Below are 27,132 nucleotides of genomic sequence, written 5' to 3' on the forward strand. Positions count from 1 at the left end.
TTTCACTGTTTTTCACTTGACAGAAGCAAAAGGCAGACGTGAGGCATCTTCACGTTCTGTGACTGCATGTGAGTCAAAGGAGAAAAGCTCCAGTTCCAAAGAGAAGGCCCATTTTTGCTTTTAATGAAAAATACACAATATTGAACTTGACAGATCAACGGCGTGATGCAGGATGAGGCAGCTTTATGCATGTGTTCACTCTGCAGTGGCTTCTTCAGTGCTAATATCCACAGGTAAATCCCTTCTGTCTGCAAAGCATAACTACCCCAATTTGCCCTGCCAATTCGTAAGGCCTCCTCAAACAGCATGGAGGGGGGAATCAGCAAAAATCTACTCCCATGCTTCTGTCCATAGAGACCCTACGTTGGATCGGGGGAGGGGGGGGAATCGGGGGCAGCACCTACCATAACTCCAAAATACAACAGGTTACCATCAGATATTGCAAACACAAACTCTAAAAAGAACAGCAGGCACAATCGATGTATGAAGGGGAAATACATTTCAAAGAGCAATGATTCTCAGCATGTTTCTTCCAGCAGCTTTACAGGTTTAAACAAGAACAGAGCCAGAAACACAGGTAAGAGTTCGAGCATTTTTACTACTTATTTAGAAACGTTATCCCATTTTTAGTGTCTTTCTTGTCTTCCATTCTTTGCTGTTTCGTATATTTTTGATTGGAAGCGGTATTCTAGAATACATTCAAACTTGTCATTTCTCTTTGTTTCACTTTTCTAGCTATCATTGCTTTTTGTTTACATCACAATGACTCTCTCATACTGCTGCACATTATTTTTAGAATAGCTCCACGTCATCCATAGCATTCTAGCCTTTCCGTGCTCCTTCCTCAACTCACTGGTGACTGTTTTTGTTCTTCATTTCCTCGTTTCACTTTGCTGTTTCCATTTCACTTATACACTAATGGGAGTGCTTTTTCCTGTGAGTTATTATCAGACCTTCAATTTTCTACCAATGCATGGGATTCGGCATAACAGTTCAGAGCAGAACCCTGAGAACCAGAGCTGTCATTCAAAAAGTACTACGGCTGTTCAAGTTTCTAGTCCTTATGGCTATCAAACACACTTTGAAAAAACATACAAGTAGGGTTTGTAAAATAATCCAGTGCACATATGTTCCATATGTACCTCCTTGGGTTTTATTCACATTGTTATCTGTATCACCTTACTTGATACTTGTCTTTCCAGTCCATATTAATTTTAAAAAACCTCAGAAGTACCTATGAAATTAGAACACAGGCAGATTTACCTATTTTATATTGAGCTGCGTAATTTATTCAGATACCTTCATCTGAACATTCTTCAACTATATCATACTGTGCTTGGGAAAGTTAAACCCACAATACTGATTAGCTGAGCTGACGTGATGTTACAGAACGTCAACAAACATTCCAGCTACCTCAGGAGCTAAGCTGTCAGCAGCAGCGTGTTTACCTTCCATGTTCTGGAAGAAAGGGGAGAAGTCCGTTTGGCTTGGATTAAAACCTCACCCAGGCATCCACATGGAAAGAGATGCCGTGTACTATGGACTGGCAAGCTGACTCAAAAGAAGGCCCAGAATCAGGGAAAGGGGCAATGCAGTGCAATAGAGGAATATGAGGAAAGGTGGAGCAAGAGGCAGACACAAGGCTAAAGCCTGAGGACTGTGGGTTAAAAATTCAAGGTTAGTGTGGTTGAAAGAGAACCTGAGATGTTTATATGCATTTAAAAACTGCATCTTAGGGAGAATGGCGCTAGCTGGATGATTCAATAATCACAGCAGAATTGTATTTTGACAGTCCTAAGGAAACAGCATATGTCGTGAAGTGGTGGGGTGCTACATTTCACATACTGTATTTACTCAAATGCAAAGCTAGTTTTTCTAGGTAAGCCAACAAGAAGGAAGAGGGTGCTGTCTCAGATTCACAAACAAGATGCAATTAGGTCCAACAACAAAAACCCTTTTTTGCATTCAACATTTATTAAAGAGAACGACTTATATTAAGGGTTGTCTTCATTTTGAATAAATGAAGTCTTTATTTAAACTAACTGGGCAATTATTTGGCTGCCGGTTTCCAGTTAATTACAGAATTTGCTGTCACAAAACATGGTACTGGACACTCACTGAGAGGGCTTTAACAAATGTGAATTTGTCCATGGGGTCGCAAAGAGTCGGAATCGACTGTGCAACTGAACAACAACAAAATGAAGATTTATACAGGATAGGTCTACAGCGGCTGCTAAGTCAGTTAGACTAGATAGGCCTTTGGCTAGATTTAGCCATGTCCTCTCAGTGCTGAACACATCCCTTTGCATTTGGCTGGCTCTGAAGTGCCAAGGTTATTAAAAACATATGTAATTAGAAGCATTTGTATGAAGTTTGCATGCTTCCACGTTAACACATATAACGGAATTTAAAGAAATGTTTTTGGTGAAGAATTTGGCCTTTTCTGGTATGCTGTTAGCTTCAAATGCTGCCTTATCTATGCATCTAGGCAAAAATGAGCACCCAGGAGATGGAGTTCCTATGAAAACCAGGGGATGAAGGAAGATTTTATTACAAGAACTGTTCCCAACAACTGCTCAGCAAAAAATAAAAAGTTACAGTTTAAACAGAGCAAGGATTTAGCTTTCTGTGACCTTCAAAGAACAACTTGTAGAGGGATCAGCAAATGAAGAAAGACATACTACAAGTTTTTCTTCCTCACATCACTCCAAAAACAGTATTTAGATTCTCTGAAAGAGCTAAGTGATCAAAAATGACGCACAATGACTAACTGGATCAACTGCAGGGGAAAGAGCTTAGAAAACTCTCTCCCAATATAAGTGGGCACAGATTTTGGAGGCCACCACTCACTGAAATTCAGGACAAGTGCAACTGCCCACTCACTTATGTTCCACTCTGACTTCAATAACAGGTCTTCCTTTAGGGCCAAACAAGACCTGATGTTTGTCATACGGTTACCATGGAAATTCAAAGATACGGGAACTCTTGCTTACGAGCGCTACGGGGACCTCATTCTGGTCAGGATCACAGCGTGGAGGAAGGAGGGGCTCTTGCCTTCCCCCACACCATTTCTCCAACCCAAAATGGCACCGGAAGGGATTCTTTGCACTGTGGGAGAGCTGCGCATGCAAGCATTCAGTGTACACGCAGCTGGTCAGTGAGGCAAATAATCCCACCGACCCACCCCCGGCCATTGCAACTGCGGAAAACGGCACAGAGGGGTGAGAGCCAGAGTTCCAATCCAAACCAGGTCCCTGCAGGATTCTGACATAGAGTTGCCAATGGGGACTCAGATGCAAGTCCCCATTGGGAACTTACGCAAAATGTCTCATCTAGTTGGGCCGTACATTCCGAGAGGCTGCGGGAAAGAGAAACACATGAAGGAAAGTTTAATCTTTACTTTGTTTCCTGAGACAGAGGTGCTGAACAGGTGGACAGCCGGAATTAAACGTCCAAAGAAACGCAGCAAGATCACTTATTCCAGACTCTCGTCAGATCTCAGAAGTTAAGCAGGGTCAGCCCTGGTTAGTCTCTGGATGGGAGATTGCCAAGGAAAACCTGGGTCGCTACGCAGAGGCGGGCAATGGCAAACTACCTCTGAATGCCTCTTGCCTTGTGAACCCCAAGGGGTCACCAAAAGGCAGCTGCAACAACAGCAATATGCAGATTGGATACATGGAGAGAGTGGGGGGGGGAGAGAGAGAGGGGGGGAGGGGACAACATGGTTGGAATTGCAAGTAACATCCATCCCAACCGAGGAGTCAGTTGACTTCGGCAAAAAACAAAAATAAATAGCAGCATAAACATCCTTTATATAGACCAGGGTTTCCCAAACTCCTGCCCCCCTTCCAGTGGCCATATTGTTTCCCCGTGGCCTGGACGGAGGATGCTCAAGGGGCTATACAGAGACTGTACACCAGCCAGGAGCTTTCCCCGCCCTCTCTGATGTTTCCGAACATCAGAGAGGGATGGGGGAGGGCTTCTGGCCAGCGCACAGTCCCAGTATCGCTCCCTGATCGTCCTCCAGGCGGAGGACGATCAGGGAGCGATACTGAGACTGTGCGCTGGCCAGGAGCTTTCCCCGGAGGGCTTCTGGCTAGCATACAGTGTCTGTAGCGCTCTCTGAGCACTACAGGCGGCGGCATGGGGGGCAGGGGCTGTTGGGCCGCCCCTGGTGACCCGGTATTGAGGCTTCCGTGGCCCGGTACCGGGTCACGACCCTGCAAATAGGAAACGCTGATATAGACTATCTGAACTTTCAATCACAGTTATCTATCTCTGGGTGCTAGACTGCCAGGCTGCTAGACTGCATTCAATAGATTTGAAGGACTTTTGGGCAGCTCTGCCATTTACCATTCGGACACTGATAGCCCTGGCTAGCTTGATCTCATCTGATCTCAGAAACTAAGTCCTGGTTAGTATTTGGAGACCACCAAGAAAGTCCAGGGTCGTTATGCAGAGGCAGACAAGAGACCTCTATTTGTCTCTTCCCCAGAAAACCCCCACGGAGTTGCCATGAGCAAGCTGCTTCTTGGCTGCACTTCACACACACCACTTACCCACAAGTAGCCCATGCATTTATGCATTAAGCTGTCCTCCCCTCACAGAGCCATAGCTTCGGTCAGCACAATCCAGCAGCTTCATTATAACCACAGAAGAAAGCAACTGGGGGTCGGAGAGACACCAGGGAACCCTGCCTTAGCACAGGGGAAGATCTGCAGCAGCAGGAAGCAATTTACTCAAGCAAACAAAGGACTTTTACTGAGGATTACAAGTTTGCCTTGCTTATCTAGGGAAACTCAGTTTGGAGGAACAATATAGCCCTTCCTCAGGCCAACTATAAAGTCCTTCCGAGCAACTGATTTGCCTGTTCAAGCTCACCCTCTGAAAGAAAGGGACATGAAGGCTGAGGGCTATGGATATCAGAATTTATACTCCATCTCAGGTATTCTTGTTAACAGTCCAAATACATAGCCAATCCTGCAGAAAGCATGCCAACCAAAGAAAACCAAACAGAAGATGGAATCAACATTACTTTAAAAGCTGAAGTATGGCAGACAACAGAGAGTAAAGAAAGAGCAGAGTGAAAAGGAAAAGAAGCATTAAACCCCTAACCCCTGTGGATAAGAGGACCTGTCAACAATCTCTCCAACAATACACAAAAAAACACATCAATCTTACATTGACCATGCCTCTTCTGTAGCATCTCAATAACAATACTGGAAAGTCAATGTACTTCCACATTTCTCATTCAGTCACGGCTTCCAACAATACAGCTACAGCATGTTTTCATATACTCATAATGCATAAGAGAAATGGCCGACACACATCTGGTTGGACATCTCTTTTGCCGAAGTGCCCATCTGTCGTCTTACAGTACTCTTTTCCACTTTATGGCTTCCAGCAGTAGTTACAGCATGCTTTCGTATACACATGATGCATAAAAGAAACGGTCAACACGCTGCAGATGTGCTCTGCACGATACAAACGGGAGTGGGGGGGGCTCATTAAAACCGGAGGAGTTTTTGGCAAACTGCTAATACAGAAATGTGTCCACAAAGCTGGAAGTTTGAGTCCTACTCTGCACAGCTACCTTTCAGAGGCTCCAGTTGCTATGGAAATAATGCCTACTTGTATCACTCACCGCCGGGTACAAAAGGCTCTTATGCAATAGTATGAAACAAACTCATTTGTGATACTGGCAACTTTTTAAAGTTTCACATCGCTCTACATATTAATTTACAAAACCTGGGGTAAATTTAAGCCTGGGGTTAACACAAATGTAGACTACTGCAATATAAAATGAAGAGTACAGCTGTTACGTCTCCTTTAACTATTGTGGGTGTCACACAGCTTGGTTCCCACAGCAACCGTCACTCCAGAATGATAACTGCATCAAAAGAGAAAGAAAGACAGGTTGTTATGTAACTGTTGGAGTCATGTCACCTGCTGCGCAAGACATTACGACCTCCAACTTCCAGTTTGGGGAAGCTTGTTATTAAGAGATCTCAGCCAGGATACCTTTTTGACACAGGTAGGTGACAGAGACCACCGCGTTCCACTTCTGTTATATGCACACCTAGCTTGCGAAGGGCATGAAACAACTAGAAGGCAGAGACCTGGAAAGCAGGCAAGTCAACCAATGCCCAAACTGGCGCAGTGCTGCACTGCAAAAACATCAGCCACGCGCTATCTAGGAGAGTCACTGTAAGTAGCTCATAGCCTACTGAACCCCAAGCAAGAAAAAGGCAACACCTACCCCACCCTCCACCAAGGCAGAGAAGCAGAGGACAAGAAGCTCCTGACAGCTATGGGGAGGGACGGTGGCTCAGTGGTAGAGCATCTGCTTGGGAAGCAGAAGGTCCCAGGTTCAATCCCCAGCATCTCCAAAAAAGGGGTCCAGGCAAATAGGTGTGAAAAACCTCAGCTTGAGACCCTGGAGAGCCGCTGCCAGTCTGAGTAGACAATACTGACTTTGACGGACCCAGGGTCTGATTCAGTATAAGGCAGCTTCATATGTTCATATATGGGTACAAGGGTCTCTTCACTGTATACCTGAAATCTGTGCATTCTACGCAGGGATCAAAGTAGGAGTCAAGTTGCACCTTTAAGACCAACAAAGTTTTATCCAGAATGTAAGCTTTCTTATGAAAGCATACTGCTTCAGACTAGGGATAGGGTACAGTGGGCTGAGATGCATGTCGTTGGTGGGTTAAGAGCACAAACTGATACAAAGCTGGAATCACATGGTGAAACAGTTTCAACAAATTAGAAGGCCATTTGGTCTGGAGAGCCATAAAAGGTAATAAAAGTTACCTGCCAGTCTAGGTAAAAAGTTGCTGCAAGTCTAGGTAAAACAAGAGGACATGTATTTCCTTGTTCATGTCCACCTCATTTACGGCACTTCTCAACATCATTCTATACATTATAAACCTCCTTCTAGTTTGCCATTAGAAAAAAAAAGAATACATAAAATGAAAATGGATTAATGACATAAACAGCCAATATCCCTTATTTGAGAATGTCAACACAAAACATTATTCTGAATGTCAATACAAAACGTTATTATTAAAGAGAAATACATAGGAATGCTGCGGGTGTACAGCTATACTCACCGAGAGTGGGTTTAGCATGCGTAATGAGATATGCAGGGATTGGAAGCAATGTTCCCTCTAAGCTGCAGAGTCTTGTGAACAAATATTCTACTTTGTGAGCTGCTGGCATTAAAGTTGTGAGCTACTGCACGAATTAGTGTGCTCTGGGGTCATCCTTCCTGAGCTAAGACAAATATGTGTGAGCTGGAGGCTAAAAATCTGTGAGCTAAGGCTCATGCTAACTCATCTTAGAGGGAACGCTGATTGTAAGTATAGCTAACTAAGTGCCCTGCATGGAGCACCATTTTTACATCTGAATTTTTTCACTTGTTATGAGCTTGTTCACCACCTCACATCCTCCCAGAGCCACCTCTTGAATGAGCCCTTCTTTCAAGCTTTCTCTCTGGCCACCGTGCAGCACTGATTTTTCCCTGCTAGTAGCCCCAGTGTTATGGAATGCCTTTCCTGAAGAGCCACGTAGGGCTATCTGCCTTCCAGAAGACATTCGGGGAGGGACGGTGGCTCAGTGGTAGAGCATCTGCTGGGGAAGCAGAAGGTCCCAGGATCAATCCCTGGCATCTCAAAAAAAGGGTCCAGGCAAATAGGTGTGAAAAACCTCAGCTTGAGACCCTGGAAAGCCGCTGCCAGTCTGAGCAGACAATACTGACTTCGATGGACCAAAGGTCTGATTCAGTATAAGGCAGCTTCATATGTTCATATGTTCAAAGCCATTCTTTGTAGGTGGATATTTAGCAGTCTATTTCTTTAGGAGGGTATTGTTTGGAGGGAAAGTTGCACCGTTATGTCTTTTCTATTCCCCATTTTTTAAAATTCTTTTGTAAATTAAACTTTTAAAAAAACAATGCTATACAAGTGCAGTCAATTATTCACCAAATCTTAACCCTTTAAATCCCCCCCCCAGACAAAACCCTATAATAGCACATCTAATTGCCTGTTACCTTCAGATCAGGCTTTTTGTAAGCCATTTTGAGCCACTGTGATTGGCGGGAGAGGAAATACGTAAGTATTTCAATAAATAAATAAACTGGGAGATATTTAATGACAATGTTGTGTACTTAGGGAGTGGTTCTGGATTAAAAAATGGTAAAGGGCTAAAGGTTAGGAACCTCTGATATAAGTAAACTATCACAAGCATGTCTATACTGTTATTAGCAAAATGACAAGAACCTGTAAAATCAGAGACTTCCTCATTAAAGGGGAACAAATTAACATATATGTCATTAAAACTGGAGGCTCAAACCACAATTAATTAATTTGTCCAGCACATGACAGGAAAATCTGGCAGTGTTTTTCTAGAGAGAACAGTTTAAACAAAACTCAGCATATCCTGAGGAAACACAATTAACTGGCATCAGAGAAAATCCCAAAGAGGGGGAAGAGCCATCAGCCAAAAAGACTTCCAACTCACAAAGAGAAAAAGAGACTTGAAAGACAGTTTTAGCACAAGAGCAGGAAGCGTGAATAAAACAAGGCAAACAAAACCTCTGAGGTCTCCACCCCACCGAAAAACTAGAACCAGTAAATTGAGCTCCTTGCATTAAAGGAACTTTTAAAATGGTCTCATTCCAGGAAGACTACAAGTGAGTAAGCTACTTTGGGGGGGGGGGACTTTCTACGGGAAACAAAGAAATGGGCCCATATAATAAAAGGTAAAATGTATTAATCAAAGCCACTCAATCTAGTCCCCATTATAGCGCCCACCCACACAAAAGTAGTTATCCCTGGTCTCCAAGTGCCATCAGGTCCTGCGGCTACACTCCAACCAGCAACACCATTCTTGTCTTAATCATAAACAGGAAGCCTAAGAGCTAACAGCATCTCAATCTCTTGAACGTCAGCAGCTTATGAATCTTAGAAGAGATTGGATTTATACCCTGCGCTTCACTACCTGAAGGAGCCTCAGAGCAGTTTACAATCTCCTTTTCCCTTCCCCTCCTCACAACAGACACCCTGTGACATAGGCGGGGCTGAGAGAGCTCTGACAGAAACTGCTCTTGAGAGGCACAGCTCTGAGAGAGTTAGGAGTGACCCAAGAGCACTCCAGCAGTTGCATGTGAAGGAGTGGGGAATCAAACCCGGTTCTCCCAGATAAGAGTCCACACACTTCACCACTACACCAAACTGGCACTCTAGCCAAACACTGTTGAAGCTGCTCCTTTTACCCACAACCAGGACTTTCTTTGTAGCAGGAACTCCTTTGCATATTAGGCCACACACCCCTAATACAGCCAATCCTCCAAAAGCTTATGGTAGGCCCTGTACTAAGAGCCCTGTAAGCTCTTGGAGGATTGGCTACATCAGAGGTGTGTGGCCTAATATGTAAAGGAGCTCCTGCTACAAAAAAGCCAGGCCCACAACCGTGTAAACGTAACAAAAAAAGGAGCAGGGCCCAGCAATCTCAGGGCTCCACCACTTTGGAGAGTCTGAGGTAGCGGGAACGATACAGACTATACGAAAGCACTTCCCAACCTGTGGGTCAAGACCTACAGGTGGGATGCGAAGTCCGCAGAAGTGGGTCACAAGCTTTTGTGGGTTTATGGCTGCTCCTCCCTTCCCCTCCATGTCTTTGGCCTGGCCAAACTCACACTGAATCTCTGAGCTGGAGGAGCTGAGGTACAGCAAGCCAGCCAGCCAGCCACGGTGAGCAAAGCTGAAGCACCAGATGCACCCAGGAAAGCAGCAGCCCAGCACAGCAGCCGGCTCCCTCATCCCACTCATTTCCCCCTTTGGTCACAGTCCCCTTCAAAGCAGAGGTGGTGTGCCATTGCCTGCCTTCAGTTTGGTGTAGTGTGTGGACTCTTATCTGGGAGAACCGGGTTTGATTCCCCACTCCTCCACTTGCATCTGCTGGAGTGGCCTTGGGTTAGCCATAGCTCTGGCAGAGGTTGTCCTTGAAAGGGCAGCTGCTGTGAGAGCCCTCTCCAGCCCCACCCACCTCACAGGGCGTCTGTTGTGGGGGAGGAAGGGAAAGGAGATTGTGAGCCGCTCTGAGACTCTTCAGAGTGGAGGGCGGGATATAAATCCAATATCTTCATCTACCTCACAGGGCGTCTGTTGTGGGGGAGGAAGGGAAAGGAGATTGTGAGCCGCTCTGAGACTCTTCGGAGTGGAGGGCGGGATATAAATCCAATATCTTCATCTACCTCACAGGGTGTCTGTTGTGGGGGAAGAAGGGAAAGGAGATTGTGAGCCGTTCTGAGACTCTTCGGAGTGGAGGGCGGGATATAAATCCAGTATCTTCATCTACCTCACAGGGTGTCTGTTGTGGGGGAGGAAGGTAAAAGAGATTGTGAGTCGCTCTGAGACTCTTCGGAGTGGAGGGCGGGATATAAATCCAATATCTTCATCTACCTCACAGGGTGTCTGTTGTGGGGGAGGAAGATAAAGGAGATTGTGAGCCACTCTGAGACTCTTCGGAGTGGAGGGTGGGATATAAATCCAATATCTTCATCTACCTCACAGGGCGTCTGTTGTGGGGGAGGAAGGTAAAAGAGATTGTAAGCCGCTCTGAGATTCTTCGGAGTGGAGGGCGGGATATAAATCCAGTATCTTCATCTACCTCACAGGTTGTCTGTTGTGGGGGAGGAAGGGAAAGGAGATTGTGAGCCGCTCTGAGACTCTTCGGAGTGGAGGGCGGGATAGAAATCCAATATCTTCATCTACCTCACAGGGTGTCTGTTGTGGGGGAGGAAGGGAAAGGAGATTGTGAGCCGCTCTGAGACTCTTCGGAGTGGAGGGCGGGATAGAAATCCAATATCTTCATCTACCTCACAGGGTGTCTGTTGTGGGGGAGGAAGGGAAAGGAGATTGTGAGCCGCTCTGAGATTCTTCGGAGTGGAGGGCGGGATATAAATCCAATATCTTCATCTACCTCACAGGGTGTCTGTTGTGGGGGAGGAAGGGAAAGGAGATTGTGAGCCGCTCTGAGACTCTTCAGAGTGGAGGGCGGGATATAAATCCAATATCTTCATCTACCTCACAGGGTGTCTGTTGTGGGGGAGGAAGGGAAAGGAGATTGTGAGCCGCTCTGAGACTCTTCAGAGTGGAGGGCAGGATATAAATCCAATATCTTCATCTACCTCACAGGGTGTCTGTTGTGGGGGACGGAGGGAAAGGAGATTGTGAGCCGCTCTGAGACTCTTTGGAGTGGAGTGCGGGATATAAATCCAATATCTTCATCTACCTCACAGGGTGTCTGTTGTGGGGGAGGAAGGGAAAGGAGATTGTGAGCCGCTCTGAGACTCTTCGGAGTGGAGTGCGGGATATAAATCCAATATCTTCATCTACCTCACAGGGTGTCTGTTGTGGAGAAGGAAGGGAAAGGAAATTGTGAGCTGCTCTGAGACTCTTCGGAGTGGAGGGCGGGATATAAATCCAATATCTTCATCTACCTCACAGGGTGTCTGTTGTGGGGGAGGAAGAGAAAGGAGATTGTGAGCCACTCTGAGACTCTTCGGAGTGGAGGGCGGGATATAAATCCAATATCATCTTCTTCACTTCATGCCCTGGTATTCCAAGGAGATCTCCCATCCAGATCCCAGACAGGGCCAACCCTGCTTAGCTCCCAAGGTCTGGCAAGATCAAGTGAGCCTGGGCTCCCCAGGTCAGGCCTCGTGGACAGAAGTGCGGAGATTATTATACCCACGGGTGAGAAACCAAGCTATCCTTAACTAGCTGTCATCGATTGCTGCGGAAGCCGCAGTTCGTATACATCCGTTGGCCCCATCGCTTCAATCTTCTGCAAAGGAAGAGCCAATGAAGACTGGGGGCTACAGGAGAAGCACAGCGCCTATTAGTCATGATGCTATCACCCCATTTCAGTTTTAAAGATAGTTAAGTATGGTTGCTCTGCTGAGTCATGAGCTGCTGACAAGTGATGCTAGCTTTTTAAAGGTGCCAGTTTGCTGGGTGAAGTTTATCATCAGCGTGGCAGCACTGATGGAGAAACAGAATCACCCTCTTCTACCTTCTTCTCATTTGAGTCGATGTTATCGATGTGCTCCCCAAGTCTATACGTCACACGTTTCAAATGCCACCTTCGATCCCTCCCTCTCACCAGACTTTGACAGAGACAGAATGTGAGGACTCCAAATAGGATGTACTGGTCTGAGCTGATGACCAAAGGAAAACAGAAGGTGCTTATTGTCCAGAAACAGATGGAATTCCCGAAAGTAGAAATGCTCCACTGAAAAGTTCCTTCCAAAACAGTATTATAACAGGGAGCTTGAGGTTTAAAATCGGAAGATTTCCACTAAATGGGGAGCAACCGAAACAGACACCAACTGCTTTTGCATGTTTTTTGCTTTCTCAGTCTCTACTTTAGAGAAGAGGCAAATGGTGTGCCCAGGAAGGGTGACATCCACCCTGATTCTCTGTTTTCTTAATTCAAAGGGGCATTCTTACAAAGCAATCATATGCCCATTTGCCTGGGAGTAAACCCTTTTGAATACAGACACTTACTTCTGAGTAAATATGCATAAGATTGTTGCCTTCTGAAAAGGGCATGGAAGAGACATATTAATTCTTGGTGCTTTTTTAAAAAATTAAATTTTAATTAGCCGGAAAATAAATAAGACCCGGTAGCCTTCAAAGGTTCAACAGGATCCATTTGCTGTGTCCATAATTTTTATAGCTCATGGGCAATATAACAGGCAATCAGATAGCTGTGTTCTTAGAGCTGCATTTAAAAAAACTGAATAACTTACGTAAGCACAATGAATATCTCAACAAATTCCACATTAATAGGTGTGTTAAGTACATTTTTGCTTGGATAATTTAAGCTTAAGTAATGGTTATAAAAACTAAGGTCATGGCATCTGGCCCCAACACACCTTGGCAAATAGAGGGGGAAGACATGGAAGTCGTGACAGACTTCACATTTCTGGGATCCAAGATCACTGCAGATGGTGACCGTAGCCATGAAATTAAAAGACGTTTGCTCCTTGGGAGGACAGCTATGGCGAACCTGGGCAGTATAATAAAAAGTAGACATATCACCCTGCAAACAAAAGTTCGTATAGTCAAAGCGATGGTATTCCCAGTAGTCATGTATGGCTGTGAGAGCTTGACCATAAGGAAGGCCAAGCTCAGAAGAATAGATACTTTTGAGCTGTGGTGCTGGAGAAGGCCCTTGAGAGTCCCTTGGACTGCAAGAAGATCCAATCAGTCAGTCCTAAGGGAAATCAACCCAGACTGTTCCCTGGAAGGTCAGATGCTGAAGCTGAAATACTTTGGCCACCCAATGAGAAGGGAGCACTTGCTGGAGAAGACCCTGATGCTGAGAAAGACAGAATGCAAAAGAAGAAGGGGAGGGCAAAAGATGAGTGCAGAATAGATGCTTTTGAGCTGTGGTGCTGGAGAAGATTCTTGAGAGTCCCTTGGACTGCAAGAAGATCCAATCAGTCAGTCCTAAGGGAAATCAACTCAGACTGTTCCCTGGAAGGTCAGATGTTGAAGCTGAAGCTCAAACACTTTGGCCACCAAATGAGAAGGGAGCACTCCCTGGAGAAGATTCTGACGCTAGGAAAGACAGAAGGAAAAAGAAGAAGGGGCCGGCAAAAGATGAGATGGCTGGACAGAGTTACTGATGTAACAAACATGAATTTGAGCAGACTTCAGAGGATGGTGGAAGACAAGAGGGCCTGGGGTGACTTTGTCCATGGGGTCGCAAAGAATCAGACTCGACTGTGCGACTGAACAACAACAATGGTTATAAAATAGACATATGTTATAAAGTAAGCAAACTTGTAGTTAAAATACATGAACGCAGTGGCTATCAAAAACCTATGGTCCAAAATTCATGTGGCAATAAATCAATGGGCTGCTCTTCCAAGTATATTTGAACTTCTGGGTCTTCATACCTAAAAGGTTGGGAATGAACGCTATAGGAACTAATAACAGTGCTCCATGCTGTCAGTTAACAGCTCCAAAAATGGAATAAACTTATTTCCCCAGAATCTAGATTGTCCCGTCATACAATTCTGAAAAGCACATATATGTGCTTGTTGCAAAAAAAATCAACAAACTCAGTATTCTGAGATGCACAGCTGAGAGAGGTGAGAAGTCAGGTTTAGCCTCAGATTAGGAAAGTAAATATATGTATTTATTAATACTTGTCTCTCTCACACACACATACAAAAACAGCCCAACCCTCCTGGAGTTTGTATTAGACATTCATCCAGGGACCCCTTCCGAGACGTAGAACAATAGTTACTACCCATGAAATTCCTTCCCTGCGCCCCAGAATAAAAAGAACCAGAGAAGAAATTGCATGCAATTCCAACCTGTCAAAAATAAACAAATGATGTTCACAAAGGTCCCGTCATGATGCTAGATAGTTACTAATTCAGAAAGCTGCACTAATGAATGGCATTCATCTATACATCCACACACACACACCCCGCATTCAGAAGTGCCAGAATGGGGTAACCCTCGAACAACCACATGCAAAAATAATTGGGTTGACCTTTAACAAGCCAAAGAAACAGTTTCAAATAAATTTTATGCACCTAGCTACTTGCAGTACCACAAGAGAGAACACATGCAGAATATTAACTTATGTTGTATGCAGAGTCACTGACGTATACTAGTGAGGAATATGTCAGTTTAAATTGTTTTTTCAGTCATAAAACTTTCTTGGTAAGTAACACTCCCAGCCTAAATTACCTCATAGGTTTGTTGAAAGAATACGATATGCTGCCTTCACCTCCCACTCTACACTACATAGATCACCTTAGAAGAAGGGTGCGGCAGCAATAAAATAAACTTTCACTATAATTTTAATAACAGTTCAGTTTCTTTTTTAAATATGACTCTTTCGTGGTGTATTAATTTTTTTTTCTTCCATACTGTATTCACATTCCTTAGATTTCTAACCCAGATACCAAACCTTTCCATCGATGCATCTAACAGCAAGATGCAGCTCCCATCTACAGACACCTAAATCCATAGAGGGGGGCCACACTGAAGCTAAACAGTTTTTCCTACAAACTTGAGGGACTCCCCACGGCACACAGATCCTGAGGGCAGCTTCTCCCAGTCCAGAGTTTAAGTTGCCAGGCAGAAGAAGCCCCCACAGCCAGGTTTGTATGCGGCGGTGAGTGAAATCTCAAGCATTTCAAACTGCAGCCCCTTTAAGTGCCTTCTGAGTTAACTCACTGCAGTGTGGCATTTAAAGGGACCATGTCCGATTAAATGCCTTTCCTCCCTCCACTGGAAACAATGGAGGATGGGAGCATCTTCTTCTTGGTCCATATAATTGTACCCCTTGGTCCAATCCTTTACAAACTTGGGGGGGGGGGGGTTTGAGCAGAGGCACCATCATCCCACACAGAGCCCCAGATACCTCTGGCTCATTTCTCCATTATAGCCTATGGGAACCATTGAGTATAATGGACCCTATTGAGGATAACAAAGCTGGAAAAAATTGGCAATCCCAAACATTTCCCAACATCATACCGATATTGTGGTTCAGGAATATCAGGATATATAAACTGCAAAAATACCGAATTTTTGTGCACACCCCTAGTGGTGGGGCTTGGAGCTGTGCCAGGCTCAGCAAGTGGGGGTCTTGTGGGTCCCCCATTTGTAGCAGCATATTTGCCATTTTTTCACCTTGCTTACATCCGTCATAGAACCCAGCAGCAATGAGATTCTTTGCACACTGAACAAAGATGCAAATTTTGATGGATTAGCTGCCCCTCAATATGATTTTCACAGTAATCTATGGTTTATTTAGCCATCTGTAGCTGACTCTGCTAAGGATCTCAGAAGGATGGGATAACCACCCTGTCAGAATAACTGGCCCAAGGTTACATGTTGAACTTTATAGCAGAAAAATTATTTGAACGCAGGTTTTCACTTGCTTAGCACTGCACCACACAGGGTGGCACATGTCAAACGTGTCAATCACTACAAAAAAGAATAAAGGGACACGAGCGTTTTTATATAAACAGCAGCATCATGCAAAAACCTATAAAGAACATTGTAGCTTTCCTGGGCACTTAGTTGCTAACCTGAAAGTCAGCATGCAACAACAAACAAAAGTACTTCAAAGGGAGACTCCAGTGGGAACTAGCAAGAGTAGCTTTCACCAATGTGATTAATAACGTTGACTTGGCCAACCTGTGACCATTTTCTAAGCTACAATAGAGTTAGTCACATTAAATAACCTAAGTTGCCACTCACTACAAGTGTGGCAAAGCAAAAGATCACTATGTTTCTCTCTCTCTCTCTCTGTGCATAGATATAGATCTACACAGATATAGTTTTGCATAGACATACCACACACAGCAGGCTTTTTAAACAAATTGTGGGCAATGACTGATTTCTTCCCCCTCTCTTGCTGACAGGGAATTTACCGTACTTCTCTGCATCTGAAAAAGTCGGCTCAAACACACCAAAGCATATGCTACAGTAGGCATCTTTACAGTACAAAAGGACTCAATTCAACTTCAGTCCCTTTCTAAATTTAAAAAAAGTGTCTCTCTCAGACCCCTAATTCACTCCCAAGGAATCGTTTCATTACTGGTGTTTTCACTGAAAATGCACAGGGAAGATCAATACACTTCAAGAGATTCTACAGCTTCAGCAGAATCACGTTCACGAACCTTCCACCAAAACAACCCACAATTCATCTCCTCATCCGCCACACAAGAACGGTGAGTCTGTTTCCTGGGAATGAATTCAACAGCTTCCCCGAGAGTCTTCCGGTTAATAATATATTATCCACCCTTCATAGGATTGCTTATTTTATTCTAGCTTCCCTCAGTCCGCTTAAGATTCCAGGGATGCGCTAACTGCCGTATTCTGCCCAGCACAAACCCCAGAGACGAGACGGATGGATAAGACAGTTGTTACATTCCCAAAGGAAGCTCAGAATCCAGCAGGCCTAACACAACTCGCACACACGCAGCCAAAAGCACTACAAACGTTCAGTATTATCCCCTACTTAGGATTCTTTTAAGAGGAAAAACAAGAATTCCTCTCGAGCACTTTTATAGGAACTTCCTGTGGGGGTTAAATGAATTGGAAGCCTTCGAGCGCTAGGGAGACTTCACACATCAGCCTCAATTCCGCATTGCTGCTGGTCTTTTGGACTAGTAATTCAAAAACCACACACAGCCCCAACCACCTACAGACCTCTCTGGCTCTCCTGCAGGGAGAGCTGGTACACAGCCACTGCTTCGACACCCCTTCCCTCTCCTAAATTGTTGTTAACTTAGGACATGGGCCCAGATGCCAAAAAAGACTTCTAGTACGAAATTCTCCAACAGTCCCTAAATGTAGACTAGAATCTTCCAGGCAGTCTCACGCAAAGACGCGCCGAACAAGGTACCACCCTACCTTTCAGCGGAGGGAACAAGGAGAAACTAACCCATGTCAAAATCCCCATCAGCTTGCAGCATTCAGCGGCAAACACCACAGCCTCTCTCCTCACTTCCATCTTCTGCTTCAGCAAAAACTGATTCTTCAGCGCAATGATCAAAAGGGATCAAAAAGCTTCCATTTACTGTTATCCCTTCCGCCTCGCATAGATCTCAGCACTGAGGGGGGAAGCCAAAAAAAAAAAAAGTCCTTTCAAGCCAATACACGTTCCTTTCCTTTCATTCCCACAAGCTAATTCCTAACACCCTCCACCGGTTAGTCTTGCCATCCCTTGTCTCCGTCAGCTCCACCTTGTACCCACCAGCTTGATTTGCCCGGAGTCATTCTCAGCAGGGCTGTGCCACCAGAGAGAGAGAGACAAATCCAAACCCCTTCTTTCCCACATTCTGCACACATGCAGGTTTGCCAGGAACGCCCCCCCCCTTTGAGGATGACCCCTTGTCGCTCACACCCGCTGGCTCTTTGCACATCAGCAACCCTCCCTCAGGCTCGCTTCTGGAGCAGACAGAACGTCGGGATGCGGCCCACGAGTGTCTGGGAAGCAGGCGCGCATCTGAACCACCTGTGGGGGTTGCTGCTGTGCAAAGAGCTGGTGGGTGTGGGCGACAAAAGGGATCCTCCTGCAAAGGGGGGGGCAGTTCCTGGTGTGTGTGGAGGAATGTGGGGATGAAGGGGTTTGGACTCGTGTCTCTCTCTCTCTCTTAGCCCTTGCTCAGAACGACTCCAGGCAAATCAAGTCAATGGCTACAAGGTGGAGCTTACGGAGACAAGGAATGGCAAGACTGAGCGGTGCAGAAGAAGATATTAGATTTATATCCCGCCCTCCACTCCAAAGAGTCTCAGAGCAGCTCACAATCTTCTTCATCTTCCTCCCCCACAACAGACACCCTGTGAGGTGGGTGGGGCTGAGAGGGCTCTCCCAGAAGCTGCCCTTTCAAGGACAACTCCTGCCAGAGCTCTGGCTGATCCAAGGCCATTCCAGCAGGTGCAAGTGGAAGAGTGGGGAAGCAAACCCGATTCTCCCAGATAAGAGAGCTCTGGCTGACCCAAGGCCATTCCAGCAGGTGCAAGTGGAAGAGTGGGGAAGCAAACCCGATTCTCCCAGATAAGAGAGCTCTGGCTGACCCAAGGCCATTCCAGCAGGTGCAAGTGGAGGAGTGGGGAATCGAACCTGGTTCTCCCAGATAAGAGTCCGCACACTTCACCACTACTCTCTCCAGTTTGGGTGTTAGGAATTTGGTTGTGGGAATAGAGTTTATTAGCTTGAAAGGACTTTTTGTTGTTGTTGCTTCCCCCCCCCCCTCATTGCTGAGATCTACGCGCGGAGGAAGGGAAGCAAATGGAAGCTCTCTGATCGCGCTCATGTCATGCATGGCAGTTTCTTTTTATTGCGTGTGTGCAGGAACGTGGGGATGAAGGGGCCTGACTCGTGTCTCTCTCTCTCTCTCAGCCCTTGCTCAGAACGACTCCAGGCAAATCCCTCTCCTTTATCTTCCTCCCCCTCAACGGACACCCTGTGAGGTGGGTGAGGCTGAGAGAGCTCTTACAGCAGCTGCCCTTTTAAGGGGAGGGACGGTGGCTCAGTGGTAGAGCATCTGCTTGGGAAGCAGAAGGTTCCCAGGTTCAATCCCTGGCATCTCCAACTAAAAAGGGTCCAGGCAAATTGGTAGAGCATCTGCTTGGGAAGCAAAAGGTCCCAGGTTCAATCCCCGGCATCTCCAACTAAAAAGGGACCAGGCAAATTGGTAGAGCATCTGCTTGGGAAGCAGAAGGCCCCAGGTTCAATCCCCGGCATCTCCAACTAAAAAGGGTCCAGGCAAATAGGCGTGAAAAATGTTCCCCTGAGACCCTGGAGAGCCACTAAAGGGGAGTGATGGTGGCTCAGTGGTAGAGCATCTGCTTGGGAAGCAGAAGGTCCCAGGTTCAATCCCCGGCATCTCCAACTAAAAAGGGTCCAGACAAATAGGCGTGAAAAACCTTCGCCTGAGACCCTGGAGAGCCGCTAAAGGGGAGTGATGGTGGCTCAGTGGTAGAGCATCTGCTTGGGAAGCAGAAGCTCCCAGGTTCAATCCCCGGCATCTCCAACTAAAAAGGGTCCAGGCAAATAGGCGTGAAAAACCTTCCCCTGAGACCCTGGAGAGCCGCGAAAGGGGAGTGATGGTGGCTCAGTGGTAGAGCATCTGCTTGGTAAGCAGAAGGTCCCAGCTTCAATCCCTGGCATCTCCAACTAAGAAGGGTCCAGGCAAGTAGGCGTGAAAAACCTCAGCTGGAGACCCTGGAGAGCAGGGGAGGAACGGTGGCTCAGTGGTAGAGCATCTGCTTGATAAGCAGAAGGTCCCAGGTTCAATCCCTGGTATCTCCAAAAAAGGGTCCAGGCAAATAGGCGTGAAAAACCTCCGCTTGAGACCCTGGAGAGCCATGAATGGGGCTGTGGCTCAGTGGTAGAGCATCTGCTTGGGAAGCAGAAGGTCCCAGGTTCAATCCCCGGCATCTCCAAAAAGGTCCAGGCAAATAGGCGTGAAAAACCTCTGCTTGAGACCCTGGAGAGCCATGAATGGGGCTGTGGCTCAGTGGTAGAGCATCTGCTTGGGAAGCAGAAGGTCCCAGGTTCAATCCCCGGCATCTCCAAAAAGGTCCAGGCAAATAGGCGTGAAAAACCTCCGCTTGAGACCCTGGAGAGCCGCTGCCAGTCTGAGCAGACAATACTGACTTCGATGGACCCAGGAGGGTCTGATTCAGTAGAAGGCAGCTTCATGTGTTCCTAATCCAGCCGGTGCGATGCAGGCAGGAAGGCAGGCGCGGCGAGGCCAACGGTGCTCGGAACCCCTCCCTCCCTCCCTCCCCTTACCTGTCCCCAGAGGCGGGGGGCTCTCGGCGGGCGAGGGGCCTGCTGCTGCTGCTGCCGCCCTCCCGTCTCCCTCCTGCAGCTCGCAGCGGCCGGCCGGGGCGGAGGGAGGCGGCGGCGGTTTGGCGGCCTCGGGCAGCGGCAGGAAGAGCAGCAGGAGCAGGAAGAGGAGCCCCGCCGGCCTCCCTCTCCCTCTCCCCCTCGTGGGCGCCGCCGCCGCCGTGGTCCTCCCGCAGCCGGGGCTCATGGGGAAGGCGGGCGAGGTCCGTGCGAGGCGGCCCGTCGTCGTCCCCGCGTCTCCCGCTCCAGCGCGTCGCCTCAGCCGGCTCCGGCCCCGCCCCCCGCCCCCCACGCGCTCGTGACGGCGGATGCGGAGGATGCTGCTAGGCGCCACGGCGCCTGCGCGGCCCGCGGGCGGAGCATGCGCCGTCTGGGCGGTCGACGCCGCTGTTGCCTTCGCTCGGCGAAGGGAGAAGAGCGGGGGGTGGGGGGGGCGGGTCAGGTGTCTTCTAGGGAGCATGCGCTGCGCGCGCCGCTGAAGCTGCGGACTGGCGGGCGGGCCGGCCGGCCTTCCTTCTCTTGCCCTTTCTTGCCACGTGGAAGGCGAGAGGGTTGGAGGGGCGGCAGTGCTCCCCGTAGTTCTGCTGCGCAAATTGTTAGCGAGTTTTATTGGGGAGGAGGGAGGTTTGCATCGATCAAGGTGAGACAATAGTTTATATTTACTTATTTATTCAGGGCTGGTCCTGCCAATAGGCAACCTAGGTGATCGCCTAGGGTGCTGGTCTTCTGAGGGCACCATATGAAGCTGCCTTCTACTGAATCAGACCTTTGGTCCATCAAAGTCAGTATTGTCTTCTCAGACTGGCAGCGGCTCTCCAGGGTCTCAGGCTGAGGTTTTTCACACCTATTTGCCTGGACCCTCTTTTGGAGATGCCAGGGATTGAACCTGGGACCTTGAACATATGAAGCTGCCTTATGCTGAATCAGCTCCTCGGTCCATCAAAGTCACTATTGTCTTTTCAGACTGGCAGCGGCTCTCCAGGGTCTCAAGTTGAGGTTTTTCACACCTATTTGCCTGGACCCTTTTTTGGAGATGCCAAACTGGGTGCCCCCCCCATGTGACTGTGATATTCTCAGTGGTGGGGGTGGGGTGGGGAGCAGAAGGTAAGTTTAGGGCTGGACTTGTATTTATATTTTCTTTTAAAAGATCAACCTTCATCCAAACACTGTTCCCTCTAAGCTGAGTGTGAGCTCATGGTTTTTTAGCCTCCGGCTCACACATTTTTGTCTTAGCTCAGGAAAAATGGTCCCAGAGCAAGCTAATTTCCGCAGTAGCTCACAACTTTAATGCCAGTAGCTCACAAAGTAGAATTTTTGCTCACAAGACTCTGCAGCTTAGAGGAAACGTTGCACCTAAAGGGTCTCAGGGTGACTTAGAACATTAAAACACCATGCCCCCTACAGCTGGAGATCAGTCATAAAAGCGGGAAATCTCCAGGCCCTACCTGGAGGCTGGAACCCTGTGTAACTGAAGTTAAGCTGTGGCAATTGTTTTGTGGCCCTCTCCACCTCCTTCAGCAGCCATTCTGTTGCTGTGTGCCTACCATGTCATGTCAGGCTTCCAGATGTGTCCACAGTCTCAAAAAGGCTGGGGAACCCCTAGATTAGGGAAGAGATGATGGGAAAGCTACCCTGGAGAACCTCTGCTAATACAGGTAGACCATACTGACCTTGGCAGACTAGTCGTCACGCTCAGTATAAGGCAGCTTCCGGTGTGAATAAAGCAGTTTGACCGCTATGAATGATCGAAAGGCAGGTTAAAAATGCACTAAATGAAACAACACCTTTACTCGGAACAAGGCTTGCTGGATTATAATCAACCCATTCAGTCAGGCTCTAATTACCGTAATATCTGGGCCAGGTCTGGATGGTTTTGGCCCCAGATCTATCTATTTTATCCTCCTCCTTAAAACAGCCTTGGTTTCCTCCAGCTCTCCATTTATCTTCTTTTTACACGTGGGAGTCTGCTTCATTGGTCTTTCTTTTCCAACTATTCAGGAATAATAAAATTAAGACTAAAGTACAGCTTGAAAATGCGGCATCCATCAAGATCTCATGGTTTGAGTAACTATAAATATGTCATTTTCTTAATAGCCCCCTTTTCCGCAAGACAGCCTCGAGACCTAAAGCTGATTTCGAATACTTAATTTCCCATTCCTCTTTAAAACCCAAGGGTCTCATCTCTAAAATCTATCGTATTCTCTTACGGCAATTTTGTATTTCTTTGCCCTCTTATTGTGACAAATGGCACCGAGAATGTAAGGTCGCACTCACAGTCGCACAATGGGAGGCTGTATGGGAATCCGAAGCTTGTAGAACTAAATCTATAGCCGCGTTTCAACCAAATTACAAAACAATGTCAAGATAGTATCGCACTCCTGCTCACTTTGCCCGCATAGACTCGTGTACCTCCCCTCTCTGTTGGCGAAACTGTGGCCTGACGGCCTCTCCAGTCCATTGTTGGTGGGAATACCCAATAGTTAACTTTTTTGGCAAAAAGTTATAGCCCAAGTGGAAATCATATCTGGTATTACTATTCCACGTCAATCTGATGTCAAAATTCTCAGTAATCTGTTAAGGCATCGGGTTCCAAGTTATTATTTCGCTCATAACAGCTGCCAAAACTATAATTGCTCAGAAATGAAAATCTTCACTTAATTTGTCTGTAGACAGTCGGATCCTTAAAATTTGGGATTTCATCACGATGGAAAAAATCACTGCTGATATTGACATTTTAGATCCGGTAAAGGCAGCTCAGAATTTTTATGCCAAGTGGTACCCAATTTTGGATAAGATAGATGTTGACAGCACTCTTTCTTCCTCAATCAGCGGGTAATCCATAAGAAAATTATCCTCTCTTGACTTGTCTCCTCCCTAATCATTATTTATTGATTACAAATAATGTGTGTGGGCGAGTGTAGTGAATTTCATGTATTGGTTATTGTGACTATCGCACTGTTCCTTAAGTATATCTTTGGATATTTCTTGTATAAATATAAATAAAAATTGTTTGTGGGAAAAAAAAAGAGATCAGAGTCTGGTCAAATGGCGCTGAATACTGATTGATTCAACTTCTATCCCACCCTCCCCGCCAAAACAGGCTCAGGGCAGCTCACATTGAAAGGTCATAAAAAACCAGTATTCATAAACCGTAACATAAAACTATAAAATACATCATAGGTAAAAACATATAAAGCAGTATCATACAACAATGGTAGATGCTATTTGATCTTTCAGTAGATTGTATTAATAATGGCGGGTAATAATGCCAATTCAGTCGATGTAACTTAGCATATTAAGCTGAAAATCCCAGGTCACAATGTGGAGTATTCGAGGTGGACCAGATGATGTCTATTTCTTTGGGCTGGATGGTGTAATATCTATTTTCTGTTGCCATAGATTTTAATTCAGAATATAAATAACAGAGGAAAGTTATTTTGCTCTTCTTGTGGCAAATCAGAATATAGGAAGGGAATTGAAAACAAAGCAGCCAGTATCATAATGCCCCTGTATAAATCGATGGTGCGGCCTCATTTGGAATAATGTGTACAATTCTGGTCACCACACCTCAAAAAGGATATTATAGCATTGGAGAAAGTGCAGAAACGGGCAACTGGAATGATTAAAAGTTTGGAACACTTTCCCTATGAAGAAAGGTTAAAACGCTTGGGGCTCTTTAGTTTGGAGAAACGTCGACTGCGGGATGACATGATAAGAGGTTTACAAGATTATGCAAGGGATGGAGAAAGTAGAGAAAGAAGTTCTTTGCTCCCTATCTCACAATACAAGAACTTGTGGGCATTCAATGAAATTGCTGAGCAGTCGGGTTAGAGCGGATAAAAGGAAGTCCTTCTTCACCCAAAGGGTGATTAACATGTGGAATTCACTGCCACAGGAGGTGGCGGCGGCTACAAGCATAGCCAGCTTCAAGAGGGGATTGGATAAATATATGGAGCAGAGGTCCACCAGTGGCTATTAGCGACAGCATATTATTGGAACTGTGTGTGGCAGTGATGCTCTGTATTCTTGGTGCTTGGCGGGGGTGGGGGGAAGTGGAAGGGCTTCTAGCCCCACTTGTGAACCTCCTGATGGCACTTGAGGTTTTTTTTTGGGGGGGGCACTATGTGACACAGAGTGTTGGACTGGATGGGCCATTGGCCTGATCCAACATGGCTTCTCTTATGTTCTTATGTGACATAGAGCGTTGGACTGGATGGACCATTGGCCTGATCCAACAGGGCTTCTCTTATGTTCTTATGTGATACAGAGTGTTGGACTGGATGGGCCATTGGCCTGATCCAACAGGGCTTCTCTTATGTTCTTATGTGACACAGAGTGTTGGACTGGATGGGCCATTGGCTTGATCCAAGATGGCTTCTCTTATGTTCTTATGTGACACAGAGCGTTGGACTGGATGGACCATTGGCCTGATCCAACATGGCTTCTCTTATGTTCTTATGTGACACAGAGTGTTGGACTGGATGGGCCGTTGGCCTGATCCAACATGGCTTCTCTTATGTTCTTATGAAAAGAAATTGCCCCTCAGAGAAAAACTTCCCCAAAGCAAGAGGTAAGCAGAAAGCCTCCACTTAAAGCTAATGTCCTGCCAACAAAGAAAAGCTTGATATCCCAATAAAGCAGAAAAAGGACCACTTGGTACGTTGATCTCAGCGCTGCTTCATATGTGTGTGATGACAGAAGTTTCTTTGAAACTTTAGATGAAGAAAGGAAAGAGACATTGCATGGAGCAGATGGAAACATTTTCTGGGTTGAAGAAGGCATAGGCTCCGGGACACTGGATCACGAGCTTCTAAACGGTGAAATCCGAGATGTTCTTGTTACAAGCTGTATGTCCTGAGGCCCAAAGGAAGATCTTATCTCTGTGAGAGCGGTGGCAAAGAAAGGAATACCAGCAGCCTTTGGAGAAAGAGGTTTGATCAGAGACAAGACTGACTGAGCTGAAGCAGGTAGAGCCAGTGAGGATCTGTACAGACTTGAATGGCGTAGAGAGGAAGTCAACATCACAAAGCACTGTGATCGCAAGAATTGTTCCAGGTTGTGGCACAGGGGACTGGGTCACAGGGGAAAAAATTGAATGCAATAAGCCGACTTGAAAGCAAGAACATAACAAAAGGGATGCTAATGACCCAATGTGCTGATGCACAGAGGTGTGTGCGCCGCATCAAAGCAAAGACCAAGCTTTAACAGGCCTGGCACAAGGCAAATGTCATGCCTCCTATAGCTCACGCACAGGGATATTTGCGGACCCAAGCTCAGATGCCGAGTGGAAACAAATTATTGATGACTACTTGAAATACGTAGTGACCAATGTTCCCTCTAAGCTGCAGAGTCTTGTGAGCAAAAATTCTTCTTTGTGAGCTCCTGGCATTAAAGTTGAGAGCTGCTGCATCAATTAGTGTGCTCTGGGGTCATCCTTCTTGAGCTAAGACAAAAATGTGTGAGCTGAAGGCTAAAGAAGAAGAAGATGATATTGGATTTATATCCCGCCCTCCACTCCGAAGAGTCTCAGAGCGGCTCACAATCTCCTTTACCTTCCTCCCCCACAACAGACACCCTGTGAGGTGGGTGGGGCTGGAGAGGGCTCTCACAGCAGCTGCCCTTTCAAGGACAACCTCTGCCAGAGCTATGGCTGACCCAAGGCCATGCTAGCCCGTGCAAGTGGAGGAGTGGGGAATCAAACCCGGTACTCCCAGATAAGAGTCCACATACTTAACCACTACACCAAACTGGCTCTCCGAGGCTAAAAATCTGTAAGCTAGCTCACACTAACTCAGCTTAGAGGGAACACTGGTGGTGACCTACCTAATTACAGTAGTAGAAAATTTAGGGCATATGTGGTAATGGTCAGTAACAGATCCCAAAGAAAGCTACTAGAAATCAGTACTGATAACAGAGGGGATACATGGGACCCTCTAAGCTGAGTTAGCGTGAGCTAGCTCACCGTTTTTTAGCCTCTGGCTCACGCATTATTGTCTTAGCTCAGGAAAAATGCTCTCAGCACAAACCAATTTCTGCAGTAGCTCACAAAGTAGAATTTTTGCTCACAAGACTCCACAGCTTAGAGGGAGCCCTGCATGGGACCAGGGCTTTTATTGTAGAAAAAGTCCAGCAGGGACTCATTTGCATATTAGGCCACACACCCCTGATGCCAAGCCAACCGGAACTGCTTTCCTGCTAAAAAAAAAAAAACCCTCTGTGTGGGACCTGAGATGACAAATTACTTGACAGAACTAGGCAGAGAGCACCATCCGCCTACCTGAGGGACCTGCCTACCTGAGGGACCGTCTCTCCCCATATGAGCCCCAGAGAGCGCTGAGGTCAGCTGGAAAGAACCAGCTGAATATCCCTGGGCCAAGGGAGGCCAGATTGAAGACCACCCGAGATCGGGCCTTCTCCATTGCAGCTACACTGCTGTGGAATCAACTCCCAGAAGAGGTGCGGGCCCTACGATGTTTAGATCAATTCCGCAGGGCCTGCAAGACCTACCTCTTCAAAATAGCCTTCACCTAATGCCAAGCCAAGAAAATGCTGCTGGATATGTTTTTAGCTACTGAACCTTACTGAAGTGAAGACCTAATGTTTATGGCACCATAATGTTAATTTTAATATAACTTGTAAATTGTTTTAATGATGATTTTATAATTATAACTGTTGCTGTATATTGTATTCCTATGTTGTGAGCCGCCCTGAGCCTGCCCTGGCAGG

General features: G+C 46.5%; 1 protein-coding gene and 1 non-coding gene across 2 annotated transcripts in view; one reads left to right on the top strand and one right to left on the bottom strand.

Moving 5' to 3' along the window:
• Positions 1 to 20,866, bottom strand: part of STIM2 (stromal interaction molecule 2) — a 125,184-nt gene extending 104,318 nt beyond the window's left edge. The window contains exon 1 of the mRNA XM_060247279.1: positions 20,350 to 20,866. Coding sequence (XP_060103262.1) covers positions 20,350 to 20,866 — 517 coding nt within the window. The remainder of the gene's footprint in view (positions 1 to 20,349) is intronic.
• On the top strand, positions 19,789 to 19,863 carry TRNAI-GAU (transfer RNA isoleucine (anticodon GAU)). Its single transcript has one exon. It is a non-coding gene; the product is annotated as a tRNA-Ile (tRNA).
• Positions 20,867 to 27,132: the final 6,266 nt, after the last annotated feature.

Source organism: Heteronotia binoei, chromosome 9 (genome assembly GCF_032191835.1).
Source record: "Heteronotia binoei isolate CCM8104 ecotype False Entrance Well chromosome 9, APGP_CSIRO_Hbin_v1, whole genome shotgun sequence".
NCBI classification, from domain to species: domain Eukaryota; kingdom Metazoa; phylum Chordata; class Lepidosauria; order Squamata; family Gekkonidae; genus Heteronotia; species Heteronotia binoei.